This window comes from Alternaria arbusti (assembly GCF_024043155.1).
Source record: "Alternaria arbusti strain BMP 1465 chromosome Unknown scaffold_8, whole genome shotgun sequence".
Classification (NCBI taxonomy): domain Eukaryota; kingdom Fungi; phylum Ascomycota; class Dothideomycetes; order Pleosporales; family Pleosporaceae; genus Alternaria; species Alternaria arbusti.
The window spans coordinates 294776-315490 of record NW_026249948.1 but is presented as its reverse complement, the minus strand read 5'-3'; the positions used below and the strand labels follow the sequence as shown (position 1 = coordinate 315490).

The 20715-nt window shown below is 52.8% G+C and overlaps 4 protein-coding genes across 4 annotated transcripts; 1 reads left to right on the top strand and 3 right to left on the bottom strand.

Annotated features, from left to right (window-relative positions):
- Window positions 1-958: 958 nt before the first annotated feature.
- On the bottom strand, window positions 959-2242 carry J4E86_006480 (uncharacterized protein; the record flags this gene model as incomplete). The annotated part of the gene is made up of 2 exons (XM_051447008.1): window positions 959-1546; window positions 1598-2242. The coding sequence occupies 2 exons, from the start codon at window positions 2240-2242 to the stop codon at window positions 959-961; spliced, it is 1233 nt and encodes a 410-aa protein (XP_051301493.1).
- An 8837-nt stretch (window positions 2243-11079) lies between these two features.
- J4E86_006479 (uncharacterized protein) lies at window positions 11080-12435 on the top strand (the record flags this gene model as incomplete). The annotated part of the gene is made up of 1 exon (XM_051447007.1): window positions 11080-12435. One exon carries the CDS (start codon window positions 11080-11082, stop codon window positions 12433-12435), a length of 1356 nt encoding a protein of 451 aa, XP_051301492.1.
- Window positions 12436-14018: 1583 nt separating this feature from the next.
- J4E86_006478 (uncharacterized protein) lies at window positions 14019-15629 on the bottom strand (the record flags this gene model as incomplete). Its single annotated transcript, XM_051447006.1, has 2 exons — window positions 14019-15478; window positions 15578-15629. The coding sequence occupies 2 exons, from the start codon at window positions 15627-15629 to the stop codon at window positions 14019-14021; spliced, it is 1512 nt and encodes a 503-aa protein (XP_051301491.1).
- Window positions 15630-18433: 2804 nt separating this feature from the next.
- Window positions 18434-19753, bottom strand: J4E86_006477 (uncharacterized protein; the record flags this gene model as incomplete). Its single annotated transcript, XM_051447005.1, has 2 exons — window positions 18434-18483; window positions 18628-19753. The coding sequence occupies 2 exons, from the start codon at window positions 19751-19753 to the stop codon at window positions 18434-18436; spliced, it is 1176 nt and encodes a 391-aa protein (XP_051301490.1).
- Window positions 19754-20715: the final 962 nt, after the last annotated feature.

Genomic DNA, 20715 nt, shown 5'->3' with positions numbered 1-20715 from the left:
TAGAGCAAAATGGCCAGATAGACGACGAGCCCATAACAATGACTGCAACTCGCGGTCACTCTTCCACTTGGATTATAGGAAGAACGCTCTGACAAAGTAAGCGTAACGGCCACAAGATACACTCCAAGTCACCATCCACCCGCATGAAGAAAATCACCGAATACCTCACCACAGCCTCTAGCAGCTTACGCGTACATGCTTTCATACCAACAATACACTCAATAGTCCGCAGCTCCGCAGGCTGCAAACTTTTCTCCCCAACGACCCGGAAAGTAACGACACGACTCACCAGCTAGAATTGATCAACAGGCACACTCACACGCAGATCCACAGCCCAACGCCCCATAGCCCCAGCGACCACCACACGGAAACAAGGACCGTCAGGCAGCGGCATCGGGCACTGGAAGCAGGAGTTTGGTTCGCGAACTTCGATTACCCGCATCGGAAACTTGTTTTGATCGCCTGTGGGATCGGCGGGGGACGGTGCTGGTCGTGGTGTACCAGACTTTCTTTTTGGCCTATCATGGGGACGGTGGGTTGGGCGGGGTGGTTGATTGGGTGGAGGGTGGGATGGGCCACGTGGAGTGTTTTCGTGCGATAGATGTATGTGCGACGTGAGGGTAACGTCGTCGGAGCTTTTTGGTGTTAGTATAACTTGCTTTTGTCGGGGATTTGGCGTGGGACTACGTGTGGGGAGGGATGACGAACCTGAATAGTGACCGTGATAAGGGATGGAAATCACCTCTTGACAGTTTGGCTTGTGTCACTCAGTCCAGTATGCAGTAGTGTTTGCAAATGCGATGAGCATTTCCTCCACCGGACCATTATGTACAACCTACGACTAACAACATACATGGGTATCACATCCTAAGAGGAATAATATACGAAGAACGCCCAAGTCGCTTACCGAAAAAGAAACAATGCAAAAATGGACCCAGAAATGGACCCCTCATCAACGTCACCTTCTTGATCTCCTAGTATCATCAAGAATAGCAAGACTGGCCCCTGGATTCTTCTTCTCGTACATCTTCGCCATGTCGTATACCACTTCACCCCACTCAAACTCTCCACGATGGCTTTTTTGTTTGCATGGAGATTGACGGAAGGGCAATAACCAGTCGATCATGTTCGTGCCCATGGTATCTTTCCAGCCCTGCAGGAGTGTAGTATACCAGGGGTGTTCTAAAGGCTTGGTCTGCATGACGACGTAGGAGCGGTTCGGGAGGCGGGTGACGGTGGTAAGAACAGGCCAGTCCTCTTTGTCGAGTTCCTTCTCTTCGGCCACGTCTCTGCTAGACTTCTTCTTATGATGTTTACTGGATGACGTCGTTTGTGTCGCAGTAAGTGGAGTAGCAGTATCGGGGTTCGGGGAGGGGTTCGAGATGAGGAAGGCGATGTTGTGAATGCCGCCGCGCTGGATGCCTTCGACCGAGGTGAAGTTGATCATCAGATTCCAGCCTGTCATACAGGTCATCGTGAAGGTGAAGATGCTGAAGAGCACAGCTGTTGCGAGCGCGCCGATCCATGTCCCTGGCTTAGAGCCCATCTACGATATGTTAGTCTGCTGCTGTAGGCACTGGGTCGCTTCTGAGCGCACCTTGGAACTTCTTTCTGCAAAGAAAACGGCCACCACAATCCAAGTGAACGTCGTATATAGCGACGCATACGCCACGAACTGCATAAAGAACTTGTGCGTAGTCTCCGCTATGATTCCACCGGCCCATGGGCAGTAGTGATCCATCTTCTTCACACAGCGCCCAAGTTCTTTGCAATGATGTGCCCTATCCGGCTTCCAATTGTGACACCTCTCGCACCAGAGTGGCACACCCTGGTAATCGCAAATATAAGCATCGTATTGATCGAACCCGAAGCCTTTCGTACTCGCATCTGCCTTGTCCACCGAAGGATTACCCAGAGGTATGAGGTCTGGCTTCGACCAGACCAATTGTAGTAGGCGCAGCCATGCTACCATGAGGAGGAGGAGTAGGATAGCGTATACGACTATAAGTGCGATTCCGGTGGAGCGTCGCGGCCGAATGCCGAAGTCTCGTTGGATGTCCTCAGAAGGGGTTATGAGGTACTGGACGCATATTAAGTAGACTACGACATATGTCTCGTATCCTAGGGCGCCGAACTCCAGAAGGGGTAGTATGACGGAGGTGGCCTGGCCTATGTTTTGTTCCATCGCCGTGGTGTCTGTCGCGCCAGGCTTCTGCGAGCCGGTGACTGACGGGGCTGCCATCGCGTGGCTATACGAAATGCTCCAGAGCAACTGGAAGAAGAAGAAAGAGCAGATTGAGATAGTCGGGGTCGCACGCGAAGACGGGTGGTCGACGAAGCCCTCGAGAAGGCCTGACGTTCCCGGTTGTTGCACGACAGCGGCGTGAAGCCGCCCAGCGCGCAGCCAAGAAGTTCGCGCACGTGTTTGTCCCGCTAGTCCGAGGCTGGTTAGCAAGAGACGTCATCATCAATCGGAAATAACCACGGGGAAGACAGGACAACGCGTTGTCACAAGCATCGCGAACGATTGTTGAACTTCTGTGTACAACATGCCTCATCTCAATGGACGCTTCTCCACGACCGCCGGCGACGCGTAGTGCGCGGCTCGTCCAATCGGCGGAACTTCGGCATCCACCGACGTCGCACGAAGAGAAAGATCGGCACAACACCACCAACGACTCTCGTCACATACCGAATTGAGCTATCAATGCTACCGTAACGCTCTTGTCGACCGGCAATGACACAATTGCCAGTGTTATATCCTACGGTCTTGCATTCTGTAAGCAGAGTGAAGCCAAGGAGTCTGCTTACGCGTTAAAAGCCAGCGTGCATCGACTTGCATGACCCGCACACAGACCCCGCACGAGCTTTCTCAGCCTTCCCTAACCTTCACATTCTCTCCTCCTTTTCTCATGAGACCATTCGGGCAAGAGCAGGATCAAGTCTAGTTGCATTGGGTCGACATCGTCTATGTCCACCATTGACTGCTCTTGGACTTGTACCATGGGTGCAAGTCATGTACTGAGCTAAACCAATTGGAACTCACCGGCTATGCGAGGCTGCAGATGAGCTGAAATACAGCCTTGTAGAGCATCATCTCCCGCGCTTCATTCGCCTTTTGACACGCTGGCAGCCGCCTTTTTGGCCCCGACAAGGACCAGCGATTGCTGTTTGCGGCGAGACATCATCTACGATATGGATATGTGGAGGTCACGGATTGAGAACAGGCGCGGCGTCAAGCTGATCTCTATGCAGCTCTTCTCCACGAGGCTCCGGACGCGTCTAGTTATAATGCCTGCTGCGCCCTGCATGAAATGGTGAAAGATCCATCGACTCTCCCGCGGCCCGCCGATGTTAGCAACTTAGCAGCGCTGGCCATCTATGACCCCATGGCTAGCCTCGTATTTATCAGGCAGAATCTACGGAGAGCCTTGGGGTTACCTCAAGTGGCAAATGCTGGGCTCCAGCCCATGTAAGTCTGTCTGCACTTTTCTCCAGAATCCCGTTGATCTCAAGGTTTCAGGTAGATTATCCGAACTCTCAGCATATGTTCGGCACGGTCTTGTTCGTCTGCTATAATATGTGCCCAGCGGCCTCGATTCAGCCGTGCCCGGCCGTCGGTGAACAGGCTATCACCAGGGCCGGTAAACCTACCGCTGCCAGCACTGCCTCCTCGGCGTACGCGAAAGGATATTCGGTGAGTATCCTGGCTCGTAAAGCACGAGACAAGCTCTTAAGGTACCATTATGGACGTGCCGACTAGTCATCAGCCGCACTGGTCAGTGGCTGTTGAAGAGGGCAGGCCGCATACCAGGCCTGGAGAACACGGGCACTGGATCTGGCAACGGCATCCACACCGGCAGAAATAGATCACACATACAACTAGCCCGGCCGGCTATGACCTGTGCGAATATACATGAACTCCTTAGTAAGGTACGGCCTTCTCAACCTTCCGGCGGCTTGCAAGTGACACAGATGGAGCCCAACTCTACTCAGCTATATTTGCCCCTGGTCTCGGGAACCGCCTACCTAGTCGAGCCAAGGAGGTGGTATGTCCATGTAGCATCGGCTGCGCCTTTACCTAAGGCAAACGGTGGCTTCATCACGGAAGACTCGTGCTCCACGAGGGGGTATCTCAACGCCGGCCAGTTTTGTCTGATCGCAGCAATCTTCACTCAGGCAGAGCTATGTAGGCCCTATCAAACATCGTACTCAGACTCATCGTCTATTTTCTTGAAGATGGGCACCATTCAACGTTCGTCATCCATTCCACACGTGCTGGTAACGAGGCTCGTTGGATAATCCGGCCAATGCACACGGTCACGAGGAGAATTCGGACGCCTCCTGGTCTGTGCAGATGGCAGGCGTTCGATCTTTGTCCTAATCAGCATCAATGCTATCAGTCCCCACAATTGCTCTGGATACAACTGGCGGCCCTGGCGTGCCTTCTAAGAGAAAAAAGCGTTAGTACCAGTTCTTTGGCTGGTCGTTCCTTCGGCCTTCACCTCTCGCATGCACCCATCCGGTGGCCGCGTACCAGAAGGGTAGCCCAAGCAAGCGTTCAGTCGGGCCCACAGTCGTTCACGTGCTCATGACGATAGAATTACACCAAGTTCCAGATCTCGTTCCGCCAGCTCGTGCCATATCAGCCCTGCCATAATTGGAGAGGCATACCAGGTAAATTATGCAATGTAACAACTCCGGGCGCTGCTGCCCTACATCGATAGGCGCCGTTGGGCCCATCTATCTGGATACCGGACGGTGGAGCACGTCACCCCAAACGTCCTCGCCCTTGCCAACATGCCTCCCACTCGTCCTTTGGTGACCTATCGATACTTTCCTGGGGCTGGACCTAGTTGTCACGCCCCGAAGTTATTCATCACACAACCCTAGGCCAACCATTGACTGCCAATAACGTCATGGAGAACACTGTCTTAATACCTGAGGACTCTCATATCAACGTAATTGACATCACGAGCGAAGTTGCTCATGGAGCATCGCCATTTAGAGTGGCTGATGCATCATACATCCTGGGAGGTCCTTCATCATCCCCCACCTCACGACTGGTGTTGCTTCATTGTATCCCTTGAGGCCTGTATGCCTCACATCGGCCGCCACCCTATCTGTGCTCGAGCATATTCTGATGTCTCAAAGGACTATCAGTGCGGTGCGCAGCGCCTCCGGAGGAAGATGGCGAAGCAGCAACATAGCTTTGGTCTCGCGACTGTTTAAAGACAGATCAACGCCTTCTCAACGCTTCAAACCACAGCCCACTCAAGCTCTCAATCACTACCGTTCTATACCGCACTAGCAATATCTTTATTTTTCACCAAACCACTACCCTACAAACATCATGATGGCCAATTCTCTTCCTGCTGGCAATCTCGGAAGTCATGATGTTCACATCGCTTCCACATCCAGTCATTGCCTTCACTCAAAGCGCAACCACAATGGCATCACTACGACTTTAGCAAACGAAGATTCTGTTCCCTCTGTGCTACATCCTGGGGAAACCGCACTTCCCATCGGTACCCTATTCGGCCAAGATCACGCAGCACCTTCCAACAGCATCTCAGACACCAGCACGCACTATAATCATGGATCCGCTCCTGCAGACGGAGAGCAAGTTTGGTACTGCTCGGCATGTGGCGACGGACCTATCAGTGGGTGGCAGAATGTCTGCGTAGTCTGTTCCCATCAACAGTGCGGCTCTTGCACTTTCGAAGAAATTTAAATGAGGCCTCGCACCCGTACATCTTCGTATTCCTTCATCTTATGCGACCGACACCATCAACGACAACATCATCACGAAGAGTCACTTCTAATGCCGCTCCTGCTCGACCCTATACGGCACTCTCTTCTCCTGGATACTTTCTTCTTCGGGTTATCTATTGGGATCTCTCGTTACTCTTCGCCTTCTCTGCTTTCTCAATCACTATACCACATTTGTAGACTTGTTGTACATTTGGAGCATCTCGACAAAGCATTGCTTACATGGCACTGTTCGTTCTTGCAACAACATGATGTGGTCTGCCACAAGCATGAGGCATACCACCCGGCACATTCGTTTTACGGATCTTGGTTTTGGATTTTACTTGGATTTACAGTTCGCTATTCAATAGAATTCTCCTCATCATTGCTTCCTTCACTCTCATAACAACTTTGCCACTTTCCTATCATGGCCGCATGCATCTTTCTGCAACAACGTTGAAGCGATGCGCCTCCATCGCTCGAAACGGGGACCGCGTGGTGAGCAGAAGTGCGAACTGCAGCATGCAAACCAGATTCGGCTCTTCATCCTAGACTCAACTGCAGAAAGGACGCAGGAACGTTTGTTTCAGCATGGAAGACGACACCCTCAGCGGGAGATTCACAGGCTTCTTTGCATATACAAAGTCGACTGCAGCAACGAATCAGAATATTGCCGTACAGATCACCCGTTTGATTGGACAAATATCCTCGCTTTTTCATGATTTCTGCCTAACGATTCCAGCCAGGGCTCTCGATTTTTTGCTTTTTCGTCGAAGTGGCTGACGGGGCCGCGTCATTGCAGCGCGCGCGAGGCAGGAAGAGGGACCTCTTGGCGCCGAGAGCAACCTGAGGACTGGGGGCACAAGGCTGGAACGACGCATCCAGCTTCCTTAGCGGAGCCAGATATGCCGCCTCAGTTTGCCTACTGCCTCAAAGTTGCACCGCCACACATTGTTTTGCTCGGTCACGCCCTTTGTTCCGGTATCCGACCGGCTTCCTGGCCTGCCTTGTTACTTCCCTATTGTCATCATGGAGCGCCGCCGGTGTATTCTCTCACGACACTCTTCCTTAGTTATGGTCATGAGCGAGCTTTCTGACGTACGTTGACCGCTGATTGTGGAGCCAGTGGGTCAGTTTCGAAGGACCTGTCGTAGCTTCAAGGCGAACATGAGGCACCAGAAGGAGTGTTGCAAGCAAAATCACGAGTGGCACGAGGGGAGGATGAGGAAGCTAACTGTAGGGCACGAAGGGGCGAGCGTGGCTCAGTCTCCGCCAGAAGAGGTGAGGCCATAGCGGAGCGTCCTTCGAGGGACTGAGGATAGCAAGATAAAATGCCATTAGAGTGCGTCTTCTCTTGTTCTCATAAGCTCATAGCATCGCAACATTCCCAAACATCTCATACTTCCACAAGACAATTCATTGTCAGCTACAACAATCATTCTTCCCTAACTCCTCCAACAACCACCGCTGCTTCGCGACAAGATGCATGTCTTCTGCTGCAATTGCCGAGATGGCCCTCACAACACGAATTTCGTCTCAGCATGCACCAACTGCAACCACTGGCTTTGTAATAGTTGTCCGGTCGCAACAGAATACTACAACTATAGCACCGCTGTCTCTGCCTCGGCTCCGCACTACCACGCTGCGACCTCTACCACTCACAATAGTACGGCTAGGCTCTCGGGCAGTCATCAAGACGTTCCAACTGCGAACCTCAACACACGCTTTCCAGCGGGCGACGGCGGTCGCTACACCGAACATCCCAACAAGCCCGTGCTGCGTTGGCAATGCTGCTCATGTTATGGCAACAACAGTGTTGCTACGGATCTTGGCTGTGCGTTCTGCAATAATCACAACAAGTGTGGTTACTGCAAAGTCTGGGATGATGCAAGACAATAAAGAATGCGGATCGATCGGCGGGAAGTAAGCAGCGGCGAGAGCAGTGGTGAGTTCTAATGCCATGAGACTCAGGCCACAATGCTAACCTTGCCAGGTTACATGATTGGACATGATTCTGGAGTTATGGAAGGGGATTTGCTGGAGTTCCGGTGTCTTTCTTGGTTGAGTTCTTCATTTATCCCTCCCCATGATATGGACTCGCCTATAGTCTATTATCTTAGATACCCAGCATACCTCTCTTTTTTTGAGCGTCTTAATCGAGTGCGGCGTTGGCTTCAAGCATAGCGATGGTATCCTGATGCGTTCAAGCGTAGCATGTCCGGTTAGCTGTTGTATCCAGTAATTCCAATGTACTGTTTACTCTGATTCCACATGAACTTCCTGCTCGTGGTCTTGACTTCAACGTTCGCCGGTGATGAAGCCTCCAATGAAACGCCTGTCAGCTTGTGAGCTGCGCCCACTCTACACATCCGCCGCCTGAGGAGTGGAGTTTTGTCTGCAGCAGAACCCGATATCACCTTCCGTAGCACGACATAGTACCCAAGGCGTAATCGGCAAGTTGGGCGCACGTTGAAATAAGGAGGTGAGACATCGCGGGTGGCACAGTCAAGCATATCGCTCCTTCGCGATTGCCGAGTCCTCTGCTGCGACTGGTTCGCCACTGCAATCTGCTCCGTGAATTGGGACCAGGGATGACACGCAGGAACGCCCAGTGCTGGAAGGCGGCGTTATGGGACGTAAGCCTGCGCGTACGCTTTCTCCGCCTGCGCGTGGCATCAGAATACGAGCCCGCGTCGATAAGAATGATAGTCAAATCTCCCCGTGGACGCTTGGGTGTTTCTTTCCTACGTTTCTGCTCAGTTGCGCAAAACAGAGGACGAGAGGCGGACTCGTGTTGCGCTTACGTGCGCGCGCATGCTCGAAGGATGGCTGGCTGGCCCTATTCCGCAGGCAGCGCAGCCCGAAACTTTGACTGTATTTGCACAGCCATACCGCACTACTCGGGCTTCGATTTCTGCCTTCTTTTAGTGATTCAATGGGCGAGAAGACATGATTCTTATCTCGTCGGCAAGAGACATGTAGTCAGAATAGAGCCCTGTAGCCCATCTCTGCGCCCTCCAGGGCTGCTGTGCGGCTCTAGATTGCAGGAGCGTTATGCCGGCTGATAATTCCGTGGGACGATTCGTCGTCATCGAGAAGGGCGCGTAGAATGCCCCAGGCTGTCCTTCCGGGTGGCAGCCTAGACTTGCGGGGCAGCGTGAGAAGGGCACTTGGTGTCATCCTCCGCGGATCGTGATCATGAAAACTTGTAGCCATTCTGCAGTGCCAACTTCGCATAGCTGTTGTAGCTGTTTGCATCTGTTTGCAGTTGTGGTTGTCCGCGAGGTTACAAGCCGGCGAGCGGCACAAGCGGATTAAGGACTGGGCGGGTGTCATCCATATTGGGCCTAGCGGATATTTCAAGTTTGAGCCCGCGCCTAACCAAAATATGTGTGATTTGCTAATCTACGCTATATGACTATACCAGCGAGCGTCTAGCAACCATTTCTGCGCGTTCCGAAGCGGAGAGACGCATTCAGGAATGAACAAGTACCAATCACTAGTCTCGTTCGTGGCCAGACAATTCGTCACCTTGGTAGACTCGTAGTACTCTGGATAGAAGCCGGCATATTCCCAGTCAATAATGCCGGTCACGCGACACTGCCCTCCTTCAAGCTTTACTATAATATTTTCAGGCCGAAGATCATTGTGGCTAAGGACATGCTTCTGTGATAGGGGCGGGCAAAGACTTCGGAGGAATTTGATGTAAATTGGGCTTCCATAATGGGGATTGGAGAATTGCCAGTCGTCGAAATCTTCTGTAGTCCAGATAGGGTCGGTTGTACGGCGAACATTTCTCCTCGCATCTTGGCAGCCTTCTCCTGCCACACCTCCAAGTGGCATGTTGTCGGGACGGGTCAAAGACCGTACTTCGATGAAAATATCGTTCAGCTGTGCTTGGACTGAGCGCTTAAGGGAGTCGTCTAGTTTTGGCCAGACTGCTTCGAGTGTTGTGCCAGGCATGAGAGTCATAAAGACGAGGAAACAGTCACCAAGGCGTGCAAGACCAAGTGGTCTTGGTGCAGGAATGGTGGGTTTGTGTTCCTCGAGGTATTGCAGGGTTGTGTATTCAGTCAAGTCGTCCATCTTCATTATAATCTTGAGAGCAATACAGGACTGCACTTGAGGACGATACTGTGTTTGCCCAACGGTGGCGTCCAGACAACTTCGCTCTGTTCAACCAATTTGCGGATACTGTTGGCAAGGGTCGATTCGTCGTGGTCGCTTTCAATAAGGCCTCGGAGGGATTCAGAGAACGGGAACAGGACTGTGGCTGAGGTATGACTATAGAGAAATTGTCGAGCATCGTCAGGAAATGGCGAAGTATCCATCTTGCGAGGCTGTGGATGTGGCTCGTCCCAAGAAGGAGCTGCAAGACGTTAGCTTTAGTTTTACAACTAAAGCATAGTGGTGCGAAGCCCACGAACCATCGGACTTTCGCTTAGCAAGCCGACTTGCATACGTAGAGGGGATTTTGGATGCCAGATCTACTTCTGGGTCCGCTTCTAACTCTCTTTGTAGCTTTCTCATAACCATTTTATTCAAAAACAAAGCCGAAGACCTGTCCACAGGGTCGACCCTGTCTGCTCTCTGACATTGAGGATGCATGCAGATGGCGTCTGTGTCGTGAGGTGAACGATGCATAGCGTCTGTGTTGTGAGGTGAAAGAAGATTCGTTTCAGCGCTAGTGTGTTTAGGTGATTTGAAGTCCACAGGTTGATAACTGTCGTGAGTCCTTGCAGTTGTTTGCGGTCTCGGTCAAGTGCGAGGTTCCAAGCCGGTACAAGCGGATCAAAGACGGTGCGATGCTATCCGCATCGGGCCTAGCAGGTACTCCAAGCTTCGATCAACCACAGCGCCAACCCTCTTGTTATCTACACGTATCCATCACTCAAGCATCATTTCAGCAATGCCGCTATCTGTGCTTTCATGGTAAAGCTGCGATCTTCAGGAGTCGGTGCCGTTTGGAGTTTGGCGGTATCTCATGCCTGCGGGTCAGAAAGAAGACTCAGACGCTGTCAAGCCGACAATGTAGCCGTGACTAGTCAGTATCCATCGCTCTCGATAGTCAGGTGACTCCGGGCACGGTCCGGAAGAGCCTGGACGAGAGGCGCATTGGCTTTCGTCAGCCATGTAGGTTGAGTAATACAGAAGCGGGGTATCTTACCACTCTGCTTGGTAGCCTTAGAATGTTCTTTCTTGTAAGAAAACTCCCACGCGACGCGTGACCCGCCAAGCACAAGAAACCTCACATGTGTTAGCTGACCTATACGTTGCTTCTGGCTTCGTCAACATCAATATTGCCATCGAACTGACTCTCGAGACTGCATGGCAAATACGCTAGCGAGTCGAGCAACACAGCCTCGTCTCCTCTACAGTTACATTGCTCAACCACATTTCTATAGCGATCACCATCATCCAGACCGCCAAAATACCCCGGATGGGCCCATTTCCATCGCGTTCACGAGATCGAGCCGTCGAAGTATCCACACCAATAATGACCTGGTGAAGGGCGTTGTCCACGTCAAATCACAAACCAGAGTCAAATACGTCACCATAAGCTTTGTTGGCAAAACGACCTGTCGCATTGCGAGCGAGCGCAATCCTGCAAACCAGCATATCTCCGAAGTTGAGCTGTTTTGCCAAGAGCAAACGTTATCGAGGAGGGTAACCCCCAGCGCAACCTGTCCCCCTTCGCGGGTAGAGTACCCCTTCGAATTTCGATTTCCAGAAGCAGTGCCAAATGCTACGAAGCTGCAGAATGATACGCCATTCCGACCAGATCCTCTTTTTGAGCACGAGAGTGGTCATCCCCTTCCACCGTCGCTATGGTGGAACGAGAGCACGATATGTAACGAGTACTTTCTGAGAGCACAGTTCGTCACGGAGCAAGCTTCATTCACACTTAGTCCCGTTGTTGTGCAGCAACTCCGCTTTAGCCCGTCGGTTCCGGAGCAAGGTCTATCGCCTACAGCTGCTCTTGTACCAGCACCACCAATACGTTTTGAGCGTAGATCGAGACCATCAACTCCAGATCCATCTAAGGAGCGGCGTAACTCGCTGCGACGGCTCAAGTCGGGCCTGCGTGGTGGGGGGAAAGAAGAAGAGATATCCTCGACGTCGCTGTTAGTACTCAGTGCACCCCCAGAGTATCGCGTTGGTGCTGCCAGCACGATCAAGCTATCACTGCAAGCAACGCTAAGCGACGGTGATACACAACCAGCACCCGTGTATCTTCGTGGCATCCGCGCACAAGCAATGACACACATCAACTTCCGAGTCCCGCTAGCATCTGCACCAAATGGAGAGATACGCAAAGAGAGCGTCGAAAAGTTCGACCTCTTCAATCAGCGATACAGTAAACCTGGAATAGAACTCACTTTGGATACCATCTTGGAGGGTTTTGAGATCAACAAGATTGTGCCCCCCACATTCAAAACATACGGTATCGCACTTCACTATGACGTCAAGTATGACCTTTTGCTCGAATGCGCGGGCAAAGAGTCGGAGCATGAGATTGATGTCGATAATGTGGTCATCGAGCCGATGACAAGGCCTGGTGGGCATCTTGGGCCGCCGGATGAGATGCCGCCAGTAAGCGGCTCGGATGAGAGCTTCATATTGGAGGAAATGCTCCGGGATGGTGAGCGTGTAGCGGAACAACCACCGCCCTATTACAGATAGAAGATGCAGCTATCGCAATCATCGGTGCTACGTGACCTATTCGATCATTCGTGACAACATGGACTGTGAATGTGAGCAACACAGCGTGCAGTCTGCACTTGCTGGCAACTAACACGTGGCAAGCAACAAAGAGAAACGGCACTAATTTGGAGCTCTCTTTTTCCCCAATCGAGAGGCACGTATAACATAACTCTGATTATCTCGAATACAGCATATATTACTGAAATCGTTCGCACTCAACTCTTACAATCCACCAACCCCCAAAATACCTCCAGCGCATTTACCCAACATATCCACACGCACTACATTACCTCAGCAATCCTCCATCTCCCTGAAGATCCCCCCGAATCCAGGTCTATACATCTGCCCCTGCGGTATGAACGCGGGCGTCTGGCTCGTTGCCGGCGCGAGCAAATGCTCGATGTGCGGTTGGTCGTGGGGTATGTACGAAGCCGCCCGTATAGCGGGGGAGAAGAGGAGAGATCGACAAGACACAGAAGGATGTGGAGATGAGAAGAAGTAGAAGCCATGTATAACGGCGTGTTGATGCGGATATGGGTGCGCAGCTATCGGAGAACATGAAGTCGAAAGGAATATCGAGTATTTATATCTCAATTCTTCCTGGGCGAGCGTCTGGTCGCCCCGTGGTTTAGATAGCCTCGCCAATGTATGACTCGATGCAAACGCTCAGACCATTGAATGCACGAGTCCGTATGAATGCTCATATACTTCACACTTGGCATGAGGTGACTGACTTACACCTACAAGACTCCTCCAACATGTGGCTCACTCAATCTTTTGGGTGTATAAATGCTGAACACTAACAAGTTTGTCTTTCTACAACAAAACCATACTTTCAGAGATCTCAATATATCAACGATTCGATCGATAAGACACAGCAACCATCACCAACTGCGACATCCATAGTTTCGGGGATAGCGATACACACTCCCTCGCTGAGAACCCTGAATTAGTCAAACTCGAATACAACTTGCGCCACTATGGCGATCTTGCCAAAAGACTACCACGACCCCATTGTCGACTGCAAAGGACGCGAACAAGATGCTTGCAGCTGCGAACAGCATCAGAATCAGATCTTGCCAAATAGAGAGTCATGCCAGTACCCCGAATGTGTCAAGATACCTACGATTCCCGAAAAACGAAACGTGAAGGAGGACGGAAAGCAGGAGAAGGTGGAAATGCAGGACGGTAGAAATAATTCAGGAAACTGACGCGAGAGCAAGAGACGCCAAACTCTCCTGATGAGATCGAGGTCAGGATGTGTGGGAAGATCTTCGTGCTTCAATCCGGCTGGGCACAGCAAAGTTTCACATCTTGTAGGGGTGCATTGAAGTGATGGCAGTGGAATGCTTTTGTCTGAGAAGGTCATCGGAGAATACTCGGCTTAATGTGTGCATTAGAAAATAGATCTATTCGTCTCTCAACATTCTCAGATCCCGTAAAGGGCAACTCCATGTGAGAAGGTACTCGCAACACCCATCACCTCTCCGCAGCAACAAGAAAGAGAAGAAAAGGATATCATATAATCAGACCCAAACACTCATACGTATATCTGCAACATCTCAAGGCTTCACACAAGCAACCATGAGCTTCTCGTAATCGCCGCGCGTCTCTCCTTCTATCCTCTTGACCAAGTCCTTCTTGTAGACCTGCTTGTACGCGTTGCTGACGGCGTTCATAAAGTTCTTGTCCCAGTGGCAGCGGACGACGCGTTGTACGAGGATATCGTCCTTTGTACCGAGGCCAGCCATCGATTCCTCTAGACGGACGGCTTCAGCCTCGGGCCGGTTGGTGGCACGGTGGATAAGTAGGCGGAGTGCATCTTCCATGTGGCCTGAGAAAGCGGACTTGATGACGCTGTCGAGGGACTTGTGGAAGCGCTGCTGATAAGAGTTCGCCATGGCCTTGAGCTGCGCGTCGTTTTTGCTGGTGAGGATCTGGCAAACTTGGGGAACGTTCTTGCTAGCAAAGCCACCCATGCCGGCTTGAAGATCGGTGACAGCCTGCTCAATTTCTTGGGGGTTGACCGGGTATGAGTCTTCTGCGCGGCGGGCCGAGATGATCATGTCGTACATCTGTTCCGTTCCGGCACTTAGGTCGCCCTGAAGGTCTTTCTGTAGCGGCCGTTGGAATAGTTCTTGGTACTTCTGCTTGATGGCGTTGATGTCGGCGTTGCTTCGGCCGATCAGGATGTCGTCCAAGATGACCTCCTTTGTACCCATGCCCTTCATTGCTTCCATGAGGTTGTAGCAGTCGGATACTAGAGGGCCGCGTGCAATTTCGACAAGTCCTTTCGCGAAATAGCCGCTAGTCTCTTTCTCGAGATCTTGGACCATGTTTCGCATCAGGCGTTGGTCGTATTGCGCCCGAATAGTGTTGACCTGGATAGGATCCCTCTTCGCCAAAACCGCGATGAGCGCCTTTTCGTCAGTTCCGAATCCCTTCATTGCTTTGCGGACAGCTTCAACATCTTTGCTGACGTCGATGTTGGCGACCTGCATAGGGCCATAGCCGAGGGAAGCCTGAGTTGGTGGCCCGCCGAAACCCCCTGGCGCACCGAACTGGCCTTGGGGAGGTGGAGCACCGAATTGACCCTGTGGTGGGGGCGCACCGTATTGCCCTGGGGGTGGTTGCTGCCCAAACTGGCCTGGCGGAGGACCAGGTGGTGGTTGATACTGTCCTTGGGGCGGTTGTTGGCCGTATTGGCCTGGAGGTGGCGCGCCATACTGTCCTGGAGGTGGTTGCTGTCCATACTGGCCCGGAGGTGGCTGTTGTTGATATTGCCCAGGTGCGCCATAACCCTGTTGCGGAGGAGGAGCTCCATACTGGCCCTGGGGTGGAGCGCCGTACTGATTTGGCGGCGGCGCACCATATTGACCTTGCGGTGGTTGCTGACCATAACCTTGTTGAGGCGGGTAGCCTCCGTACTGTTGGTTCTGCATTGGTGGCGGTTGTTGATAGCCTTGCTGTGGAGGTGGTTGATACTGTTGATGTTGACCGTAACCCTGTGGCGGCGGGGCTTCTGTAAGATATTAGTACAAGATCAGGCTTCAGCGCCAAGTGTTGCAAGCCATGAAGGATGCAATGATCGCCGGGCTGTGAAGAGAGGGCCTCAACTTACGGCCCGGATACGGCTGCTGATAACCGCCTGGTTGGTTGTAGTTGTAGGACATGTCCAGCTGTAATTTAGGCAGGGTAATGCAGGAATAAGCTCTAGAAGTAGGTAAGACCGACGTGCGACTCGGATAATAAGGCAAGTGGTATGGGAAAGAAGAGGGGGAAATACCGACTGCCCGCTAAAGAGTGGTTTGCACCAAAGGTTGCCGTGGCTGAGTCGTATCGCTCAGCCCTGCCAGTGGTGGGGTAGGGTCAAGAATTAGTTTGGCTCATGACGAAGAATCTGGCTTGGCATGGTCAGCCATCGGGTTTAGTGGCGTGGTATGCGAACACCTTCTGCCGCGTGGTTGGTACGGTGGGTAAGGCGGCCACTGCCCAACGCTAATCCGATGCTTAATCGGGTCGTTGCCTGTGGCGATGCACGCTCAGAAGACATATCGCAAGAGCACAGCCTCAGGGTCGTAACCATGCGCGAATGAATCTGCACTAGATTGTGGCTACATTGCAACGATAATATATTCGAGATAAGGTTGTGGCGTAGCTAGGACGATTTATAAGGGACTCATTCCACGAAAACAGTTTACGTACGCTGCGCCTTGGCAAGTCACTTGGACCTCACGATCTATGTTCGCATGGAGAACAGCGTCATGCAGTATCTGTGGTACGCGTCTGTCCGCATCATAATGATCGCGCAAAAGTCCGCGTCAACTTGTGGGCTCTCTTTCGCACGAAATACTGCATCGTACCCCCATTCAAGAATCGTCTATATTTTGTAACTCGTGCGTATCACGAAGACAAATGATAGATGATGCGATAATGTGCGATGGCCTCCTCGGCCGCTGGCGCTGGCGCTGTGCCAAGCTTATGTCACAATCCCAAGCTTCCATATGATCGGCAGCCCTTTCTCCTCTCCACCAACAACATCTCTTTACTGCACACCATCTTGAATCACTAACGCCAGGCACCCCAACTTTAATCCCAACCCGCCGGTGAACTTTCGGCCAAGACACTGACATCATAGCATGCGGCGCACGTAGCCCCTCATGTTTTCGCCGTCGATTGCGCATCACGAGTATGCCTTGGCAGTCGGAAGCGATCTTGGGTGAGCACTAATTGGTCAGGAGCACCCATTGAACACTTTAGTTCACCGAGGAAGATTTAGCACGTGCAGGTGGACAAAAAAAACGGGGTGAGAAGAGGACCGATGGAGGCGCATCATGGAAGTATAATAGAGCCAAGCCAGCGATCAATGTCTGGAGGATATTGACATAAGTTGGGTTTGTTGGAACGATTAATCCGAGCTGCGACCAACATCTTTCGAACAACCAACTTACCCGCCATCACCCCGAATTCTGTGATAGACGGGACATAGCCAGCCGCATACGCCATCCAGCATCGCCGATCACCAACCCTGAAACAGGGCACTTCCCGCGAGGCTACACTTAAGCATATCGCGTATAGGAAAGCCAGAGATATAAACGAGAGCAGAGCCGGTGCACGAAACAGTCGCCCTATCAGCCCGTCTTTCATCCATCAAACACTACGATGTCGTCCTACGACTCTGCCAGATCGGGATATCAGCCCCATCCGCAATACTCACAACAACAACCACCCTATCCCACCACACCGGGAGCACCACAACCACAGCAACCAACAAACTATTTCCCACCGATCCCCGAACAACAACCCATCTACTCCTCCTCACCAACATCGCCCTACAACAGCGGCGCAATGACAATGCCCCAACCACACATGCCAACCCACCGCCGCACCTCCTCCTCCTCATCCTACAACAGCCAACGCCCCACACACCTCCAACACACGCCCTCCCAAGCAATCCCAATCCGCCAACCAGACCCACACTCCTACCAATACCAACAACCCACCCATCTAGCTCCCACCTCGTACCCTCCACCCGTTGCCTACGCGCCACAGGCCGCACCCATCTACGCGCGCTCTTCATCGCAGCAAAGCCACTATTCGCACCACAGCACACACGCACACAATGCGCATGCCTATGCGGACGGAGAGGACAAGTACGAGGACGAGCATCATAGACATCATGATCAGCATTATGGGGAGCTGGATCCGGAGACAGAGAGGGAGTATAAGAGGAGGTATGCGCGGGAGAAGGAGGTGGAGAGGAGGCCGACGTTGGGTGGCAGTGTACTGAGCATGATTGGGAAAGTCGGAGGGCTGCTTGGGAGCGATAGGCGGTGATGCTCAAGGGCGGTGGTGTGAGCGGATGTTGAAGGTTTGGAAGCGATACCCCACGGATGTTTCCTTTTGTCTTGCTGCTTCGGCGGTCGTTGTACGATAGTGGAAAGCGCCAGATTAGCGCTATGATATGACGAATTAACTTTTGGATGATTGAATGAAGTAATTGATCTCGAATTCGTCGTGCAATATGTATAAAGGTAGTGCTGCTGAAATCCCCTATAAACGCCTCTCGCTGATAGAGAGGAAGAAACGCTGTCAGACGCCAAGTAGTAATGCAGCCGATGAAACGTCAAAACAGAAACTTTTCGTACTTCAGCGCTTGAAGCCGATATGGAAGTGTTGGCCCTGCCCAACAAGTTTTTCGTGCCCATGTTCTCGCCACTTTCGTTGCCAACATGGAGGTGGCAGATAGGTTGCGATACTGACGCCCCAGCCGCAGCTCGCTGCTGAGGGTGTACGCAGGCCGGTGGCTTGTAGACCTCCGAGAATGTGTTGCCTCGGACGCGACACGGCATTGTCCGGCCCGTCGCGTCGCCTTCTGCCGTCCATTCCTTTCCCGACCCGGTGTAATATGCACTCTATGCGTATACGATTATGTAATTGGCGAGCTCGGTACAGACGATTCGTGGTCGTGATTCGTTCAGCTGAAGGTCTCGCCAATGTGACGCTCGCTTTCGGGTTTCCAGGTGCCTGTTACTAGTTAGTATTGAGGAAACCAGAGACTCGAGACGGGTGTAATGGAAGGATGCGCGCGGCCCGACGTATCGTTCCGCGTGGTACTGTGCAGCGTAGCACGGCACTCACAAGGCGCGATAAGAAAAGATTGTCACGTACCTTCAAAGTTGTGCTTGACATAAGCCATTGGGTCGTCATCCTCGCCAGCGCCCATAGTCTTAATGCCGGGGCTGAAACTGGTGATAGGCAGCACAATGACGTCGCCGACCTTCTTGGGCGCCTTCATGCCAGTGAAGTTCTCCCATGTAATGTTGCCCTTGCTCGTGCTCATGTCAAAGTAGTCGGGGTTGTTGAAGTAGTTGAAGATGGTATCGGTCCAGACGGCGGGCCCAGTGAACTCGATTATGCCCTTGTAGTCCTTGCTGAGTTTGCCGGCGCGCTTGCGGTCGAGTGTCTCCTGTGTGATGTTTGCGACCACATCGACGAGAACAGGGTGGCCAGGCTTAGACTGAATGGTCCACTGGCAGAACTGGACACGCCGAGAGTACCACTGAGCCCAGTCTGGACGATCTGGGTCAGCCTCAATGCCAATGACCATTCCGTAGCTGTTTGCGGGCACATCAGAAGGTATCCAGTCTGACGCGGGCTTCAGTGCCGAAGTGTCAATATCCGAGTAGATGCCGCCACGAGCTAGAAGGATCAGGTAGCGGAAGAAGTCGGCTTTTAGGACAGGCACGGGGAGGGCGTTGTAGGCTTCGATAACCTCGGGGACGGAGGAGTAGAGGTGTCTGATTAGGTGTACCGCGACGTCGTCGGTGATAACCTCGTGGACGAAAGATGGGTGGTGTATGCTCCAGCTGGCCTCTGGCTCGCGGAACATCTCGTCAAACTGACCCTGCGCCGGTGTGTACTTCCACGTCTGCCAAATGTATGCGGGTGTCTTCGCGTCGACGTCGTAGGGGAACTGGTACTCGAGCTGGTCCTTGAGCGGGCGCTCTCTCAGCTCGTCCATGCTGACTTGAGTTTTGGGCTTCTTGCGCGCGGGCACATCGGGAGTGTCAAAGGTCTTGTCTGCCTTTTCCGTTGCCTTTTGCGCCTCTTTCGACTGCTGCTCCTTGGCCTTTGTGCGTTCTCTGTCTGCTGGGTTCACCCAGGCCGTGGGCCGGGGCATTTCCTTTGCATTGCGGAAGTTGGGGGTTGTGCTACCGTGGTGCTGCGACTTGAAGATGAAGAATAGCGTTAGACAGGCCAGGGAAAGCACGAGGGCCTTCTTGAAGGTAAGCATGGTGGCGGGCGCGGTTGAAGAGCCAGGCGAATAATGAGGAGGGGCGTCCTCGGTGGTGGAAACGGCGGGCACAGGTGGAACTCGATAGGGCCTAGGTGGGAAGATATACTATCAAAGCAGACGCCCTGGCTAGGCTTGGGGGTACAGAGTGAAGGCCGGCGCGCTGCTTCGGGAAGTCTTGACCTGGCGGGTGAAAGGGCTAGTGGTTGCGGTCGTGAGAAGGAAATGAGAGGTGGAACGCGCAATTCACGGACACGAGGGAGGAACGAACGACATGGAGAACGGTGAAAGCTGTAGAGGCTACTGAGAGCATGGGCGGCGGCGGCGATACCACGGGCTTTTTGAAAGAACCTCCAAAGGGCCAAAGCCAAGCAGGGGGTCTGCGAGTTTCATGTTCGCAGGCGCGCTAAGAGGCTAGCGTGCCTGTCGCCGGCGAATGTTCCATGGCCGACTCAACATCGCGGCAAAGCTTGTTCCAAATCAGTTGGCGCACCGAGTCGCCTGTAGGAACAACCCTGGTTGAATTACGACGCTGGGACGATCTCTCACGCATTTCCCACGCCTCTCGTGCATGCCGGGTGGAGAGCCTGGGAATGACAGGTATACCTCTTCGCACCTCGTCAGCCTCGAATCCCCACGCCCACCTTGGCTGCGACGACGGGGATGCATGGCAACGGCGATGAAGGCCTCTTTGAGGTCTACGATGGCTACACCCATTACTCCCCCAACGCTTGACTCTGGCCCGTCTTCGATTCATTGTCGCGTTGACGCGCGTTGGCTCCAGGCTCGGAAGGAGCTAGGTGAAACGCCGCGTCCTACCTCTTGGAGCGTAGCCCTCCCGCGTCATTGTGTCCAGCTGCTGCCGCTCCAACATTGTTGGCTGGCCGCCTGCACCGGGCCTCACTCAGCTTCCAGACAGCTGCAGCTGCAGCACTGCGCGTCCGGTTGCTCTGGGACCTATC